We start from the raw sequence: 15,118 nt of genomic DNA on the forward strand, positions 1-15,118 counted from the left end.
CCCCCGCCCCACACACCAGGGAACTTGCGAGCCAGCAGCTCCACGGCGCTGACATTCAAGTCAAGCTGTTCCACATGGTGCTGGCTGAAGTAACCGATCTTCAGGTTTCTGCAGGGAAGCAGGGGGGGGTAGTTAGGACTGACCGATGAGAAAGGGGCAGATGGGGGTGGGGGTGGGGGGGAAGAGAGGCTACCTGTGGGCATGTCTGATTCCCCGCACCGGCGCCAGGTCTCCCATCAACAGCTTCAGCATGGTGGACTTCCCTGCTCCATTCTCTCCAACCTGGAAGACACGGCCCTCAGTGGGGACAAGGCAGAGTCCCCCCGGCTACCCCAAGGGCTGGAGCTGAGGAGCCCGGGGAGGCCTCGGCTTCCTGTCAGGAGAGACTTGCTCGCTAGCCCGACTTGTCCCATGCAAAGCCGAGGGCCTGCTGCCAGGGCAGGCACACTCTGGGGCCCCAGAAACGGAAGGAGCAGCTGCGGTCATACCACACAGATTCGAGACTCCAGGTCGGCCGACACTGAGAGGCGACTGAAGATGGGGTGCTGAGGGTCGTAGTAGAAATCGACTTCGTCGAGCTGCAGAATAGGTGGTGAGAACTTTTCAAACCCATCGGGAAACCTGGCAGAGGCGAGGCGAGGTGCTGTGAGACCAGCGGGGGGCCCAGAGGCCTCACACCCACGTCAGGGGCAGCAGCTTCATGTCCCCCCTCCCCCCGACACAATGAGGCACTTACTTCATCACCACCTCCACCTCCTTGTCCACAGGCTTCAGCTCTGGCCTGAGGAAAACAGAGGGGGCGGGTTTAGTCTATGACTCTGGGTGTAGACAATGGTCCCCAGGTTCACAAGGGAGGGTAGGAGGAGTCCCAGAGCTGGGATCTGGGGAAAGGACCCAAGGTGTGGACCAGGGTTTCAACGATGAATTAAAAAAAACAGGGTTGGGAGTAGCTGGGTGGCCTAGTGGATAGAAAGCCAGCCTAGAGATGGGAGGGTCTTGGGTTCAAATGTGGCCCCAAACACTACCTAGCGTGTGCCCCTGGGCAAGCCACGTAACCCCCACTGCCCAGCTCTTGCTGCTCTTTAGGCGTTGGTTCTAAGACGGAAGGGTTTTCAAAAACAAACAAAAGACCAGGGATAGGAAAAGCTGGGCCATGGCTGCAGGTCCCTTTTTACTCACAGCTTCTCTAGCAATTTGAGTTTACTCTGCACCTGGGACGCTCGGTTGGCATTATAACGAAACCGGTCAATGAAAACCTGAGAGGGAAGAATGGCAGGAGTGAGACTCCCCCATGCTACAGCCTCCCAGGCTCCCAGAGCAGGCCTCCCTCCCTTGTACCTGGATGTGCTGTCGGTACTGCTGCTGGGCCTCATACTCCCGCTGCTGACTCTTCAGCCTCTCTTGCTTGCTCTTGACAAAGGTCTCAAAATCCCCCCGATAGCCATCCAGCCGCTGGCTATGCAAGTGAATGATGTCTGTGGCCACCGCGTTCAAGAAGTTTCGGTCATGGGAAACAACCAAGATGGTCGAGGGCCAGGTCTAAGGGGTCAGGTGGAAGGTGGGCACAAGTTGGGAGGGGGGTTGGGCCACAGACTCCACAAGTTCCAATCAGAGTCCCAGCCCTCCTCATTTGTCCGACTCCCCCAGCCCCACTGACCTGCAGGTAATTCTCTAGCCACAAAATGGCTCGTACGTCTAACATGTTGGTAGGCTCTGAAGATAAAGAAGAAACAAACCAGAGCTGAGAGTGAAGAGGTAAAGGGCTCTGGAAGAATGGCAAGTCCAGGCATCCCCCACCCCCCCACCCCCAGGAGCTGTGGGAGCCACCAGAGAATGTCAGGGTCACTCCCTCTCCTCTCCAACCAAGGTTAGCCAAGGACTCACCATCCAGCAGAAGCAGATCAGGCCTAAAGAGAAGAGGAGTGATACCATGGCACAGTCTCCTTGACTGCCCCATATCTAAGTCCACACCCCCCACAAACCCTATGGACTTACCGGGCAAATAGGGCCCTGGCCAGGGCTAGCCGCATTCTCCAGCCACCAGAGAACTCCCTGCAGAGGGAGAGAAAGAGACCCAAACTCAAGGAGAGGCCAAGTTGAAAGGTCGAGCCAAGAGGGAAGAGGGGTCCAGTGGGCTGGTGGCATGGAGGACACTCACCGAGTGGGCTGCTGCTGCATCTTTGCATTGAAGCCAAGTCCAGCAAGAATAACAGATGCCCTATAGGGGAAGAAAAAGGCATTTAGAAGAGAGCCAGGAGATGGGGAAATAGGAGAGAAGGTACAGTACAGGGGGCTCCGAGTACCTGGCAGGAGCTTTGTCAGCCTCAATCTCTTCAAGCTTGGCATAGATCTCAGCAAGCTGGGCAGCCTCTGGGCCCTCCGCTCTGGGGGAAGAGGCAATTAGTTGGGAATAGATGGGATATGGGGGCCCCTCCTCCATATCCCAACAGGCTGCTTACTGGGCAGTCTGTCTCCTCCTGTTGGGTAGAGAAGAATCTGGGGAGGGTCTCCCTCTGCCAAGGGACAATGCAGGTCAGTTGTGGGGCATGAGATTCTCACCGGCCAGCAGCAATCTTGGTGCTGAGCTCCCGCTCCCGCTGTAGCAGCCCTTCTCGGAAGGTGTCACTCTCCAGCACACTCTGCAAGGCTGGAGTGTCATCCCCTGCCACCTCTTGCTCCACATGTAGGAGGGAGATATGGGCAGGAACTCGAAGGCTTCGCGTAGCCAGCATCTTTAGCAACGTTGTCTTGCCTAGCCCATTCCGTCCAACTAGTCCATAGCGTCGGCCCCATGCTAGGTTCACATCTGCACCAGTCAAGAGAACCCTGGTGGAATAAAGATCAATATCCTCAAGGATCAGGAGGAAGGAGAAAGCAGGCTGGGACTCAAGAAAGGGCCTTCCATCTACCTGGAGATCCCCTTACCGCTCGCCAAAAGAGACATCAAAGTTCTCAATCCGCACATCGTAGGATTTGTTCTTGCCAGACGATTCCAGGCGACTCTCCTTCTTACTCCCAGCTTGGCTGGCCGAAGCCTCCTCTAAGACTCTGTGAGGGTAAAACAGGAAATTGCTCTTAGCTCCCAGGCCCTCTTCCTACCTCTTGAGCCCCCTCTACCCATCCAGTCCCATCCAAGGGGCTCACAGAGGACTAGCTGTCTTGAGGGTGTCCTTCTCTGTCCGCTTCTCCTGTTTTGCCTTGAGCCGAGCCTCTGCCTTCTCTAGCTTTTTAGCATTCACTGTCTGTGGCCAAGAGACACACACCCAGAGTCACAATCCCAGTATGCCCACTGGAGCAGGGGAACCCAGGGAAGCCCTCAAATCAATATTCTATGCCAATATGAGCAACACACAGCAGGGCCCAGGGACAGCCAACCAAAAAGGCTTCCAAGTGGTACTCTGGGATGCAGAGGGAGACCCCACACCCCAAAAGAGACAAGAACTATCCTCCACCACACTCTGCCCTCCTCACCGAAGACTGGTCTCTCTTCATCAATCCTGGAAGCTTATTGCCATAATCTAGAAATAAGACAGATAATCATCTTTGCTTCACACTTAAAATACTATCTAACTACTAACTCCCGTGTTCCCAGACCCTAACCTACTGTAACCCCATTCCAGCTCCCAGAAAAATGTCAATTTACTTCAAGGAAGGGAGAGAGGCTCCATGGGAGGGGGAACTATGAGAGAAAAGAATTACAAAGGACTCAAGGATTTCTAAGCAGCAGTGAGAGCAGGAATGATCCATGGCCCACAGAATGGACTGGAGGTAGGTACTGAGAACTAGACCCCCAAATATGGGGAAGGGTTTCAGGCTGGGTGAGAATATAGGCAAAACATAGGCTTGAGGAAGGATATAAGGAGAGGTGGGAACTAGGTTAAAGACACTCCCTTCACTTACCATAACTTTCAGTCATTTTAGACAACTGGATGGGGGCATCCAATAACACCTGGCTGTGTCCTTGGCTCTGAGGTTCTGCCCTGTGGAGTCAGGAAAAGGTATGATGTAAGAGGCATCAGGTAATCAGTGCTGAACTTGGAATCAAGAGACCTGGGCTTGGGCCTTCCCCTGAAACCCAATAGCCATGGCTGTTTTAAGAAAAGCGGACTGCAAACCTTCAAAGCTCCAGGGAAAATAGGAACAGCCATTTCCCCCCGAGTACTAGATGGGCTCTGATGAAAAGTTCTTTTTTAAACTTTTTGTGACCTATGAACATAGCTACTAATTCACAAACATTTATTAAGAACCTGTTGTTATACATGTGGCTGTAGGGACATCAAAATGAAAACTGAGATACTCCCTTCAACTAGCTTAGATTGTAGAAAGAGGGGTGTTACTCCATAAGAAATGATGAGATTTTTAAAAATTTATTAAGAACTTCACAAGATAATGAAGAGTGAAATGAGAAGAGTCAAGAGAACATTCTACATAGCTACAGACTTATATGAAGAATAACTTGTTCACCTCCAGAGAATGAACTGAAAAATGGGAACATAAAAGACATAATCTCTCTATGCACATCTATTTAACAAATGATGCCTTCTATGGTATGGGAAGAGGAGAGAGAGGGGCTGAGATACCTGGAAATAAATTCTATTCATAAAAAAAAGCTAGGGGAGGCCTGTAAGGTAGGATGTAATCTGGACAAAGAAGGAACCTGAAATGCTCAAAGAAAACTGAGAGAAAAGTACTTTCTTAAGGCAAGAGAGTAGAAAAAGGAAGATTCTGGAAAAGACTGCTAAGGAAGTATTTAAAGGAAGAATGCAAATATCTTGGAGAAAGGCATACAACTGGAGAAAAAGAACCTGGGTCCAAGACCCACTTTTGCTACTTATTAATGTGTGGCTATGAGCTAGTCACTTTGTCTCACTGAGTCTGAAAAAATAAAGGAACTGGGTTCCTTTTTAGGGTTAAACAGTATGATCTCAAACATCTCAAATGGTGGGATACCAGAAGATCTCTAGGTTCCCTTTCAGTTCTAAAGTCAACCTCGTAGGTCTGAGTTTTTCTGAGTAGAACAGAGCTAAATTGTACTGGACGGTGGTCCGAGATCCCTTCCAGATCTAAATCCTGTAATTTAGACGTCAATAAACATTTATTAAGTTCCTGTGTGCCAAGTACTTAGTTGGTAATACAAATATGAAATGCAAAGATAGATGTGACCTCCCTACTCACTGGGCCATCTGTCCCTATCTGTAGAGTGAGATGGTCAAAGAGCAAATGGACCTAATGCTCTCTTGAGCTCCCTTCCAGATCTGTAGCCTCTGACTTTCTATTTATTCCTCCTCTCTAGAGTTCAGTTTTCTCAAATTGAGAGTGAAGTCAGAACTAAACTCGGTCCCTATGTTCTCTTGGGCTCTACTTCCCTAGCTGTAGAATAGAGGGTGAGAAGGAACCAGAACTAAGTATCTCTAAGTTCCCAAACGAAGGAATGTTTCTTTCCCTCATCTGTAAAACTGAAAAGTAGAGGTGGACACGGACCAAATGATCTGCTGCTCTAAACGAGGCAACCTCTCCTCTCAGGGGCTCAGTCTCCCTTCTTGGTAAAAGAAGGAAGGAGTTGGTATGACAAGGAGGGAGCCCTTCTTGTATGTTAAAGGGGATGTCTCCTTCTCTTCTGTGATAAAGGGAGTGTCCCGGACCCTTTTCTCTCCCCTATGATAAAGGAGATGTCTCCTCCTTCTGTAGGATACAGGGTGTCCCCAGTCCCTTGCCCTCCCCTATGATAAAGGGGGATGCTTCCCTGCTCCCGTTCGATAAAAGGACGCCCCCCACCCCCCACGGGCTTCTGCCCCCTAGTCCCGGGCGGTACGCACAGGCGCAGCGTGTTGTACATGCGCTGGCACACGGCCCGGATGCCCGCGCCATCCTTGCTGTCCCCGGACACCTCCTGCAGCAGCTCCCCCACGGCCTCCACCAGGTCGTCCACGGACTCGAAGTCGGCGCTGCCGCTGTGCAGGACGCCTGCGGACGAAGGAACCTGGAGGTCAGACGCGCCGACCCGGGGGCCCCCGCCGGCCCCTAGCCCGCTCCCAGTCCCGGCTTTGCTCACCTGTCACGTAGTCAAACACCTGTCCGTCGATCTCGGGGAACTCGCTCCTCAGGATATCGGCGCACGTCGCCATGTTCCAGCCGGGCCCTGCTTTGCGCAGGCGCCCTGAGGACGCCGACGCGCAGCCCCTGGCACACCCCGCCCCGCCCCCTCTTCCACGCAGGCGCCCTGCGGACCCTGAACGGACGCCGATTCTCAGGCCCCGCCCCTCCGGCTCCTCTCCTCAGCGCTAATTCCTCTGCGCAGGCGCCGTGAGGCCACCGACCTTCAGTTTCCGTCCCGCCCCTTCCGACTTTTCAACGCCACTCTCAAATCCTCGCGCGCAGGCGCCCTGCGATCGCTGACACGCTGTCGCCTCTCACTACGCCACACCCCCTCCGACTCCTCGACGCCCTTTCCCAAACGTCATGTGCAGGAACCGGGACTGGATCCTCGCGAGCGGCCCCGGCTCCACCCGCGCTTTGCTGAACTCAGCTGATCTCTGCCCCGCCCTTCTCCTCGCGCAGGCGCCTAAGTGCAGGAATTGTCACATCCTCTGCCCCTTCTTCCGCTCCTAGTCCAAACGTGCTGGCGCCGCGGTGGCGTCAGGGAGCGTAGAAGAGGAAAGGCTCGCGCTGGGGCAAAGGGGCGAGATTAAGTCAACGGCGGGCAGCCCTCTTCATCCCGGCATGCTTCGCGAGGACACGCCCTCCCGGCCGGCTTAGTCACGTGAACCGTGTCAGCACCTCCTGGGACTTGTGGTCCTGGGGGCGAGCGCGGTCCAGCCGGTGGCCCAAGGTCAGACAGGTACGGAGGGACCCGGCCCGGCCTTTGAAGAGGGCGGAGCCACTTCAGGCCGGCTCCTCTAGCGGCGGGGGGAGAAATCAATAAAGCCAAGCTGAGAAGTCTTGGGCTAGAACCAGCCCCAGATCTGCCGCCGAGAGGGTGCGCCCCTCTGAGCGAGAAAACGGGGCCAGGAAAGTTCGCGGTAGCAATCCGAGCCGGGGCTACAAATAGAAAGAGCATTTGGGCGGGGGGAGGGGGCAGGAAGCGGACCCCTCCCTGCGTCTAGAACACGCACCCTCCTAGCTCCCCGTCCTGTAACTAGCCACTCCCCATTCCCCCCCCCCCCCCAGCAAGTAAGGATCCCAAAGGTGGTGAGGAAAAGGTCAAGGAATGACCACGTGGGGCTGCCCCACCCACCCCCACTTTGCAGAGGTTCCTCGGAGCCCCGGGTCTTCCCCCAGCGGCAGCCTATTTCCCCCTTGTACCCACCCCAGACAGCCCTATAGCAAGCTGGAGTGCCCCCAACACGGGCAGTTTTGACCCGACTTTGGGAGCAGATGAAGGCAGCTCCCTGCCAAGCCTTTTCCACCCTCCCAAGGCAAGACTTGAGGCCCAGAACCTCCGCTCTACAGAATTTATTGGGTTGATAACTGGACAAGTCACACGTGTACAAAATGGAGCTCACACTATCCCAAAGCAGGGGGCCGGAGGGAGGGGGGGCCGGGGCGGGAGGCAGTTACTGGCCTGTCAGGGAGGAGCAGAGGCGGGGGGCTCTGGCAACCCATGCCCCCCCCACCCCGGGAGAGGGGCAGAGGCACAGCTACCCAAGAGACCCTGGCCTGGCTTTGGTCACAAAACTCAAACAGAGCCCAGTGCTGGGCTGGGACGGACGAAATGAGGGTTAAGGAAATTCTGGGGCCCCAGGGAGCCCAAGGGACCACACTGTTCATCCCTTTCATGGTAGGGTCAGTCCAGACCTAGTCTAGGGGCTTGTGCAGGGGGTGTGCAGCGATGCAGGAAGGAGGAGACACCAACAGGGAGGAGTTGGGGCAGACAGCCCAGCCAGGCTCCTCTCCAGGGGGCACCCAGTTTGGTGAGGTGAGACCATGGCTGGGCAGCTAGCAGCGGGTTTCATAGATGCCACTGCGGCCAATGTAGCGGACCCATTTAATGACATCATGGTCGCTGTAGTTCAGCTTGGGTTCAAACACCTTCAAGTATCGAACTTTCAGGCCAGAGGGTGCAAATGGTACCTGGAAAGCAAGGAGGAAGTCAGGAGGCCTGCCCTGCTCTCTCTCCTTGACTTTGCCTGTGGAACCCCTTCAAGGCCTAGCCCCAGGGCCACGTTCTACTGGAGACCTTCATGTTTCCACTTGTTGGGTCTCTCACCCTGCTTCTCCCAAGCTGCAAAGATCTGCTCCCCCACCACTCCAGGAGAATGTAAACTCTTTGAGCAGGGACTTTGGGGGAGTGAACCCATGCATGCATGCCTGGTTGGGCCTCAGTGATACCTTAATAAATGTTTGTTGAATGAATGGCACCTTCCCAGAGTCCTTCCTCCTGCCTATGTGGGTGCAAAGACCCACTTCAGTTTTGCCAGGGGCCTCATTTCCCAAACCAGGAATTGTAGCAATGCCTGGTGTGAGCTTAGCAAGGACTTTAGGCCCAAAAAGGTGCTTCTACCCACTGGTTTCTCTACAGAGCCTGCCTGGCTAAAGAGCCCAAGAATGCCCTCAATTATTTTCCAAAGTTCATAAGCAGGGATAAATAAGCCAGGAAAATTACAATGCAATTGGAGTTTGAAATGGTGGAAAGGAGGCTGGCAAAGTGGCAGCTCAGGGCTGCTCTGCTCCCTGGAGCAACTGAATGCAGCAGGGCAGGGCAAGTTCCTACAGAGCCCAAGTAGGGAGGTATTTCCTTCTAAAATGTTAATGTCAAGTGATCAAAAACTTTGAGTAGATAGGACAACTTTTCACTAAGAAAGTTAGGCTTCCTTTTCTCTTTAGCCCCCCAATGTCTCACCCAGAGTGTCCTGTACACTCAGACCCCTATGCTTGGTTCTGTTGCTATATTCCTGGCTCTCTGGGTCCTGTCTGACCCTGGCTCTGCCTCTAACTGGCCTTAGCTGGGCCTCATTCCCAGTGAATAAGGTGGCTTCTGAGGACCTCAGTTGTCCTGCCCTGACATACCCACCTCAAAGTTCATGGAGATGGGAGGTCGGGCCCATTTCTTCTTGTCATTAGTCGGTAAAAGCTCGATCTCGGCACTGATCTGCGATTCCTTCATTCCTGCCATACGCTTAATCCTATAGGCACAGAGTTAGAGACAGCTGCTTCTATGCCACCCTCTGGAAGGGCCCTCAAGGGAATCAGGGGCCAGCAGGTGACCATGACCAGGCCTTTGGAGTCTGGGCAAGTTGTACACTTAATTCTCTAGGCCTCAAATGCCTTATCTTTCAAATGGGCATAATGTCACCTGTTTGGTTTACCTTGAAGAAATATTGGAGGAAGAATGCCCATATGCTTGGGAATTATTTAAGATAGAACACTAAGGCATCGGGAGATGAGACAAGGCAGCAAAGGAAGGGGATTCAGAGGGATGCATTCTTGCGATGCAGATGAAGAGGTGTGCCCAGAGGACCCCCCCCCCCATCCCCACCACACACTCACTTCCACACGATGGCATTCTCACTGGCCTTGTACTTGGCTTTTCCCTTCATGCAGATCACTTGAACCCCACTGGTGTTCAGTGGTGTTGGGATCCGGACCTGGGGGTCACAAGCCCATTATTATCAGCCCCAAGTCAGCATAAGGGCTCCCTTCTCCCCATCTCCCTTCTAGCTTCCTTCCCGCACCTCAATCTTCTGGGCCAGCAATGAAGGCTTGAAATTTGACTTAATGACAACTTTGACCTCCAGCTTGGTCCTTCCCACCTCCCGCACCAGGGGGATAACCCGGAATGGCAGGATGATGTCCTTGGTGGTCCGGTACCTGGAAAAAGAAGGATCAGGGGAGTCAGGAAGCAGTGGAGGCCCCGGGGGAGCCTCCCCCACCCACCCAATGCTGTACTTGCCTCATAAGCTCGAACTCTCCATCAGGGGGAATGAAGCTGATGCTTCGTTCCGAGTCAAACTTACTGAGCCTCACACACTGGTGGAAGGTACAGTCATCTATGGCAATGGACTGTTTCCCACTGCAGAAAAGGTAGAAGTCCAGGTGTGAGCAAGAAATGGCTGGGGGGCAGGAGGGAGACACAAGAAGAGGGACAAAAACTGGCCTCATTGGGCCTTCTAAGGAAACTGGTCCAGGGGTCTGAGAAGAATCTCTCCAGAGCTTAGCCTACAGCTGTGAGGGGCCCAGCCAAGAACTTCATCTCCCAAGTTTTGGGCAGCTGCCCTGGGGCTCGGTAACCAAGGAACTGTCAAAAGACCAAACCCTGCACCCTGTGCCACCCTCACCCCTCTAGGGCCTCTGCCTACCTCTTGCCTGTTTCATCAGCAGTTCCCTTGCCCTGCTTCTCAATGACAATCTTGTCATTCATCCCAAACTTGCACTCGGGCATGCCACTCAGGTAGCTCTTCATCACAACCCGGCCAGACACGTGGGCACTCAGCACCTGCCCTGGGGAGAGGGAGAGGGAAAGGGAGAGTCAGGCCAGGCTGTCTGGAGAGCAACTTTCAAAAGCAAGGGGTCCAGGCCAGGGCCCACCTCCGAGGCCTGCCCTCACCTTGAGGAGACATGAGCAAGTTGACGCTCTCCAGCACATCCAGGAAGAGCTCGTTCCGACGATATTTGATGCCCTCACGGCGCCAACCGATCTGCCCTGTCACCTGGCTGGTGATTTGAGACTGTTCTTCCTTTGTCTGGATGGAGGAGGTGGGGAGGGGTCACAGGAAGCTCAGTGCCAGCCCCAACTCCAACCCGAGTCTCCCTTGAATCCTGCCCACCCGCCTCCCAAATCCAGGAGGAGCCAGGCAGAGTTTGAGGAAGGAAGCCGAGGCACCCGCGGCTTACCTGATGCTTAAGAAAGGCCATGGGGGACAGGAAGAGTCCCCGGAGAGAATCCATATGGGAACAGAAGGAAAGAGGAAAGAAGAGGAGCAGGTCAGGCGCAGCCCCAGAGGGGCACTCACTGGCTCACCAACCCTGGGGCCCCCAGGCCAAGCCACAGAAAAGCAATTACCTAGGGCCAGGAGGCTCTGGTGGCCTAAGGGCCTCTTCCCTCCCCTGGCCAGGCCCCAAGGGCTGGGCTTCCTCTTCCCTCCCCATGCCAGGAAGAAGAGAGCTATGCCTGGATTCTTTGAAATAGGGATGGCGACTCAGCTGATCTCCCTTGGACTGGGAGAAGGCCAAGCAGCCTCTCAGAAGAGCCAGTAATCATGGCAACTGGACCAGCTCAGCACTTTCAAACCCTGAGTAGCTCTGGTACCGTACCTGGCTCTTAATGCCTTGCTGAGTGATGAAGGTCTTCAGAGCCCCAGTCTCGGAGTTCTGTGGGTAGCCGAAGTCCAGGATCTCTGTGGGGGAGAAAACACTGGCCCTTAGTGTACAGGCTCCCCTCCTCCCTACCCAGGGCTGGCTGGGCATAAGCACCCCTGAGTGGCTCCCAGAGGCACCAGCTTGGTGGCTTTTTCTTGGGGCTGATATTTTGGCAGGGAAACATGCTCCAAAGCCAAAGAACAGGCAGGCGGGCAGCCCTTGGCCCTGGAAACCAGAAAGGGGCACGGACCCGAGAGGTTTCCCCTGAGTGGAGTGACAGCGCGTTCTGGGGCTCCCCAGCCCCCCTCACCATCCAGCAGCTCGTAGATGAGCACAAAGTTGTTCTTGATGTTTTCCTCACTGATCTTGCCAAAGTAGGCCGCCATGACATCACACATCTTGTAGAGGAACTCGAAGACCATGGCGGCGTTGACATTTTGCTTGGTGACAGCCGCCAGCCAGATGTTGGATCGCTTGACATGGAAGAAGCTGGTGCGGGCGATGTTGGTGACCGGGGAGCGCACCTGCTGCCTCGCGTGGATCACGTTGACGCGGAAGGCGTCCACGGCGTTTCGCCTGGGGAGGGGAAGCCAGGAGGGGGAGCACAGAGGCTGCTCAGGGCTTGGCAGGGCATCGGTCCGGGGCGCCACCCCAGCTGCCACCAGCCCCCGGCCCTCCCTCACAAGAGCGGCCACCCTTCTTGCTAGGGTCACGGGACTAGAGAAGGGCAGGCCCAACAGTATGTGACTGCCAGGCCTGGGCCTAAGTCCCCCGCTAGGTGCCAGCCCCATCTCCCTGGTGAAACGGACATTCAGCTTGCCCAAGAAAACTCTATGGAGGAAAAGATGAACAATCCAAATGGCTCTCCTAGAGGCCATCTTGTTAGCTGGCCCCCAAAGGGCCAAAGAGGTGGCCCACCATCTGGGGAGGGGAGGGGGCCACCCAGAGCCAACCTGGATCGGGATTTGATTCCTGGGCAAGTGGAGGGAGAGGGAAGAGGAAGGTCAAAAGTCAGGGTTGTGGGCAAGATGCCCCATGCCCACCTATGCCAAAGGCTGCAGCTGGCAGGCCGCTTACCTATTGCTATGGCAGCCAATGAGATGGGATGAGAAAAATGATGCCAGCGAGGAGAATAGTGACAGCAACAAGAGAAAGGGTTAGACAGACACCCAGACACACAGACACGCAGACAAAGGAGGTGCACCAATCAGGCTCAGGCAGAGGCCTTGGAGAGAGACGAGGATGCCCAGCAAGGGCCTGGCATGCAGAGGGCAGCAAGGCCATCGGGGTGGGCAAAACAAATGTTCCTTGAGCCTCGCAAGTCAAAGCAACTGCTGACCCCTCTTAGCACCCACTGCCGCACTGACTTCACCACATCGCAGTGTACGGGGGAGCCTAGCCCTGGGCTGGAGCTGGGCACCCCCAGAGAAGAGATCAGCTTACAGCAGTGGGTCCTGGCGAGGGTTTTAGAAGTAGCTCCACTGGCGGTCAGATCCCTCTAACTGGACTGCCTGAGCCAGGGAAGCCAGGCCTAGAAGGGCCCTCAGAGATCACCTACCTTCTTCCTCACTTTTACAGAGGAGAAAATGGGTTTGGGTGACTTGCCCAAGGTCACACAACCAGTGCTATGACTTCAGGTTCAAGACTCTTTCCTCTATGCTTGCTACCTGAGTGACCTTGGGCAAGTGCCTTGCCCTGTCTGGCCCTGAGGGTTCTTCTAACTCTTATTGGTCCTCAGTTCCCCGAGAGTCCTTTGTTGCCAGCCTTGCCATCCTTGGGGTAGCCTCTACCTGGCCCTTCTGAGAAGGGAGGAACTGCAGCAGCAGGCCAGCCGGTGTCTCTGAAGGCCTTGCCAAGCAGCCTAGAGTACTCTGGGCAAGCTCTTGCAAAGCTGTGGGAATGCCTGGTAGGTGTCCTGGCAGCCACATCCTGGCCACTGGATTCTGCTCCCCTCAACAAAGACCCTCCAGAGCAGCAAACCTGGGCCCAGGCTCCATGCTTCCAAGCCCTCCTGCCCGGCTCACTCCCAGGAGGAGAAGCTCTTCAAGGACCTCGAGAAGATTCCCAGCTGGCGGGCACTGGCCGGCACGTACATGCTAGCACCGTGACAGGGTCAGTGGGGGCCAGGCTGGGCCCTCTGTGGGGAGGGAGCTGCACCCACATGCTGGGGGTTCTCGGGGCACACTCACCCGATGTCATCTCGGTAGACCCGGGAGATGAGCACCTCCCCCTTGTGGTTGTAGATGAACAGCCCTCCGATCATGGTGGCCACTCAGTCTCCTCTGCCCATGGCGCTAAGAACAGACCTAGGGAAGGGGAGGTGGGGAGGAGGTGAGGTCCCCGCTCAGGGCTCCACAACCTTATTAAGGGAAGCATGAAGAGGGCAGAGGGAAGAGGCCAGGGGAGGTGCCCCTGCTGCTGCCTACTGGAGAGCGGAGCAGGGAAGAGACCTGACTCAAATCAGAAGCTCTGGATGCCAGTCCTGCTTGGCACTTGTTACACGTGACACCCCCAGCCTCAGAGTCCTGGTCTGGGTTGTCTTTGAGTTGTCATAGGCCCACAGGAGAAGCCGGCATCTGTGGCCAGCACCCCTTACTCCCCCAAAACCTTACCCCTCTTTGCTCCCCAGCTTTCTTGTGGGAGGGTTCGGGGCACAGAATCTCCTTTGCCTTAGTCTCAGTTGCCAAGGAAGCACCCTGCCCCCGTCCCAGGAACATCGAGGGCACCCACGTTTCAAGCCTGAGCAGCACTGGGGACAGTGGGCAGGGCAGATTAGAGAGGCCTCTGCCTGGGCACCATGGGGTGACGCCCCTAACAGGGCAGTCACTTAAGCAGCTTATTAGAATTATCAGACGAAGGAGGCGGTGTTCCCTAGTTTCTAGGGACTGAGAGGGAGGGAAGGAGTGACTGCTGCTCCAGAGCCGGAGGCCTTGACCCCGATTCTGACAGCTCAGACTAGGAAACATGTATGTTCGGGGCTAAAGAGGCAGCTAGGACCCTGGGAAGCTGTTGGCAAGAGGCCAGAAGGCCCATGGCCAACAAGTCACTGACTACCTGCCTCCCACTGCTGTCCCCAGGGCCACCTCTTTGGGCCTCAATTTATTAACCTGTACAATGGGAGGATTAAATTAGGCTAGTAATGTAAAAGACCTTTCCTGGCCCTAAAATGCTATGGTTTCTCTGATGGTTTCTGGGTCCTGCTGCTTACAGAGGGGCCTGGGGTGCAGAAATGGCTGCAGTCTGGTCCACTTTACTCGTCCTCTCTCAGATGAAGCCTGGCATTGGCTCCTTCCCCCTCCCCCCACACACAAGGAGCTCTCAGAGACCTGCTAAATGGCCGGTGAGGCACTGGGAAAAAGAGGGAATGATGGGAGACAGACCAACCCAGAGGCAGGAGGAGGAAGGCTGGGGGCCATCGCCCCAGGGGAGAGGGGCCTCAGGGAAGAGACTGAAACTGAGAGCCAGCCCCGGAGCTTTGCCCCAAGAACCACAGCTGCCTCAGAAAGGCCTGACGCCAGCATATTTTCAGCTGAAAAGAGCCTGGAGGCAGTTCCCCTCCTGAGAAAGGACCGGCAGGAATGGGCAGGGGACTCTTTCGGGGAAATCAGGAGGGGGGGGGGAGAAGGTCAGGACAAGACTGAAGTGGCCCAATGGGGATGGAGGGCACCCTGGGGGATGGGGGGGGGTGGGAAGGAGGAAGAGGCCTCTCCTAGGGCTGGGTGGGGTCAGCCCCTGGAGGGAAGAAGGCCAGGAAAGGGCCTCAGCCTGAAAGATTCTCATCAGGGTGGGGGGGGGGGGCAGGTATGGAAGAGGGAAAGAGGCT

The 15,118-nt window shown here is 55.4% G+C and overlaps 2 protein-coding genes across 6 annotated transcripts in view; both read right to left on the reverse strand.

Annotated features, from left to right (window-relative positions):
- Window positions 1-6,126, reverse strand: part of ABCF3 (ATP binding cassette subfamily F member 3) — a 9,870-nt gene extending 3,744 nt beyond the window's left edge. The window contains exons 1-18 of one of the 3 annotated variants that reach the window (XM_044673254.1): window positions 6,053-6,126; window positions 5,835-5,964; window positions 3,901-3,980; window positions 3,472-3,518; window positions 3,145-3,242; window positions 2,926-3,048; window positions 2,560-2,826; window positions 2,304-2,384; window positions 2,159-2,218; window positions 1,996-2,052; window positions 1,885-1,907; window positions 1,658-1,713; window positions 1,339-1,539; window positions 1,180-1,256; window positions 737-781; window positions 489-621; window positions 194-282; window positions 17-108 (exon numbers count right to left, since the gene is read on the reverse strand). In XM_044673254.1, coding sequence (XP_044529189.1) covers window positions 17-108; window positions 194-282; window positions 489-621; window positions 737-781; window positions 1,180-1,256; window positions 1,339-1,539; window positions 1,658-1,713; window positions 1,885-1,907; window positions 1,996-2,052; window positions 2,159-2,218; window positions 2,304-2,384; window positions 2,560-2,826; window positions 2,926-3,048; window positions 3,145-3,242; window positions 3,472-3,518; window positions 3,901-3,980; window positions 5,835-5,964; window positions 6,053-6,125 — 1,732 coding nt within the window. In that variant the 5' untranslated portion in view covers window position 6,126. Of the gene's footprint in view, window positions 1-16; window positions 109-193; window positions 283-488; window positions 622-736; window positions 782-1,179; window positions 1,257-1,338; window positions 1,540-1,657; window positions 1,714-1,884; window positions 1,908-1,995; window positions 2,053-2,158; window positions 2,219-2,303; window positions 2,392-2,559; window positions 2,827-2,925; window positions 3,049-3,144; window positions 3,243-3,471; window positions 3,519-3,900; window positions 3,981-5,816; window positions 5,965-6,052 lie in introns of those variants that run through there. The other 2 variants (XM_044673253.1, XM_044673255.1) reach the window with 2 other exon arrangements.
- A 1,311-nt stretch (window positions 6,127-7,437) lies between these two features.
- On the reverse strand, window positions 7,438-13,596 carry AP2M1 (adaptor related protein complex 2 subunit mu 1). 3 transcript variants are annotated; one of them, XM_044676508.1, is made up of 11 exons: window positions 13,485-13,596; window positions 11,606-11,871; window positions 11,251-11,333; window positions 10,831-10,836; window positions 10,544-10,679; window positions 10,296-10,437; window positions 9,890-10,009; window positions 9,672-9,807; window positions 9,487-9,584; window positions 9,011-9,122; window positions 7,438-8,070 (listed from the first exon to the last, which is right to left on the reverse strand). In XM_044676508.1, the coding sequence occupies exons 1-11, from the start codon at window positions 13,556-13,558 to the stop codon at window positions 7,936-7,938; spliced, it is 1,308 nt and encodes a 435-aa protein (XP_044532443.1). In that variant the 5' UTR covers window positions 13,559-13,596; the 3' UTR covers window positions 7,438-7,935. The 3 variants fall into 3 exon arrangements, with proteins under 3 accessions (XP_044532443.1, XP_044532442.1, XP_044532444.1); XM_044676507.1 differs by having other exon boundaries at window positions 11,606-11,973; XM_044676509.1 differs by lacking the exon at window positions 10,831-10,836.
- Window positions 13,597-15,118: the final 1,522 nt, after the last annotated feature.

The sequence above is a fragment of the Gracilinanus agilis genome, chromosome 4, assembly GCF_016433145.1.
Source record: "Gracilinanus agilis isolate LMUSP501 chromosome 4, AgileGrace, whole genome shotgun sequence".
Lineage (NCBI taxonomy): Eukaryota > Metazoa > Chordata > Mammalia > Didelphimorphia > Didelphidae > Gracilinanus > Gracilinanus agilis.

Excerpts from the sequence above, each read along its gene's own strand:
- AP2M1 (XM_044676507.1), bottom strand. The coding sequence starts at position 13,558 with ATGATCGGAGGGCTGTTCATCTACAACCACAAGGGGGAGGTGCTCATC. Across the intron at positions 9,808-9,889 it reads GGAGAGTTCGAGCTTATGAG|GTACCGGACCACCAAGGACA; the intron begins GCAAGTACAGCA and ends TTCTTTTTCCAG. Across the intron at positions 9,123-9,486 it reads GAGAATGCCATCGTGTGGAA|GATTAAGCGTATGGCAGGAA; the intron begins GTGAGTGTGTGG and ends CTGTGCCTATAG.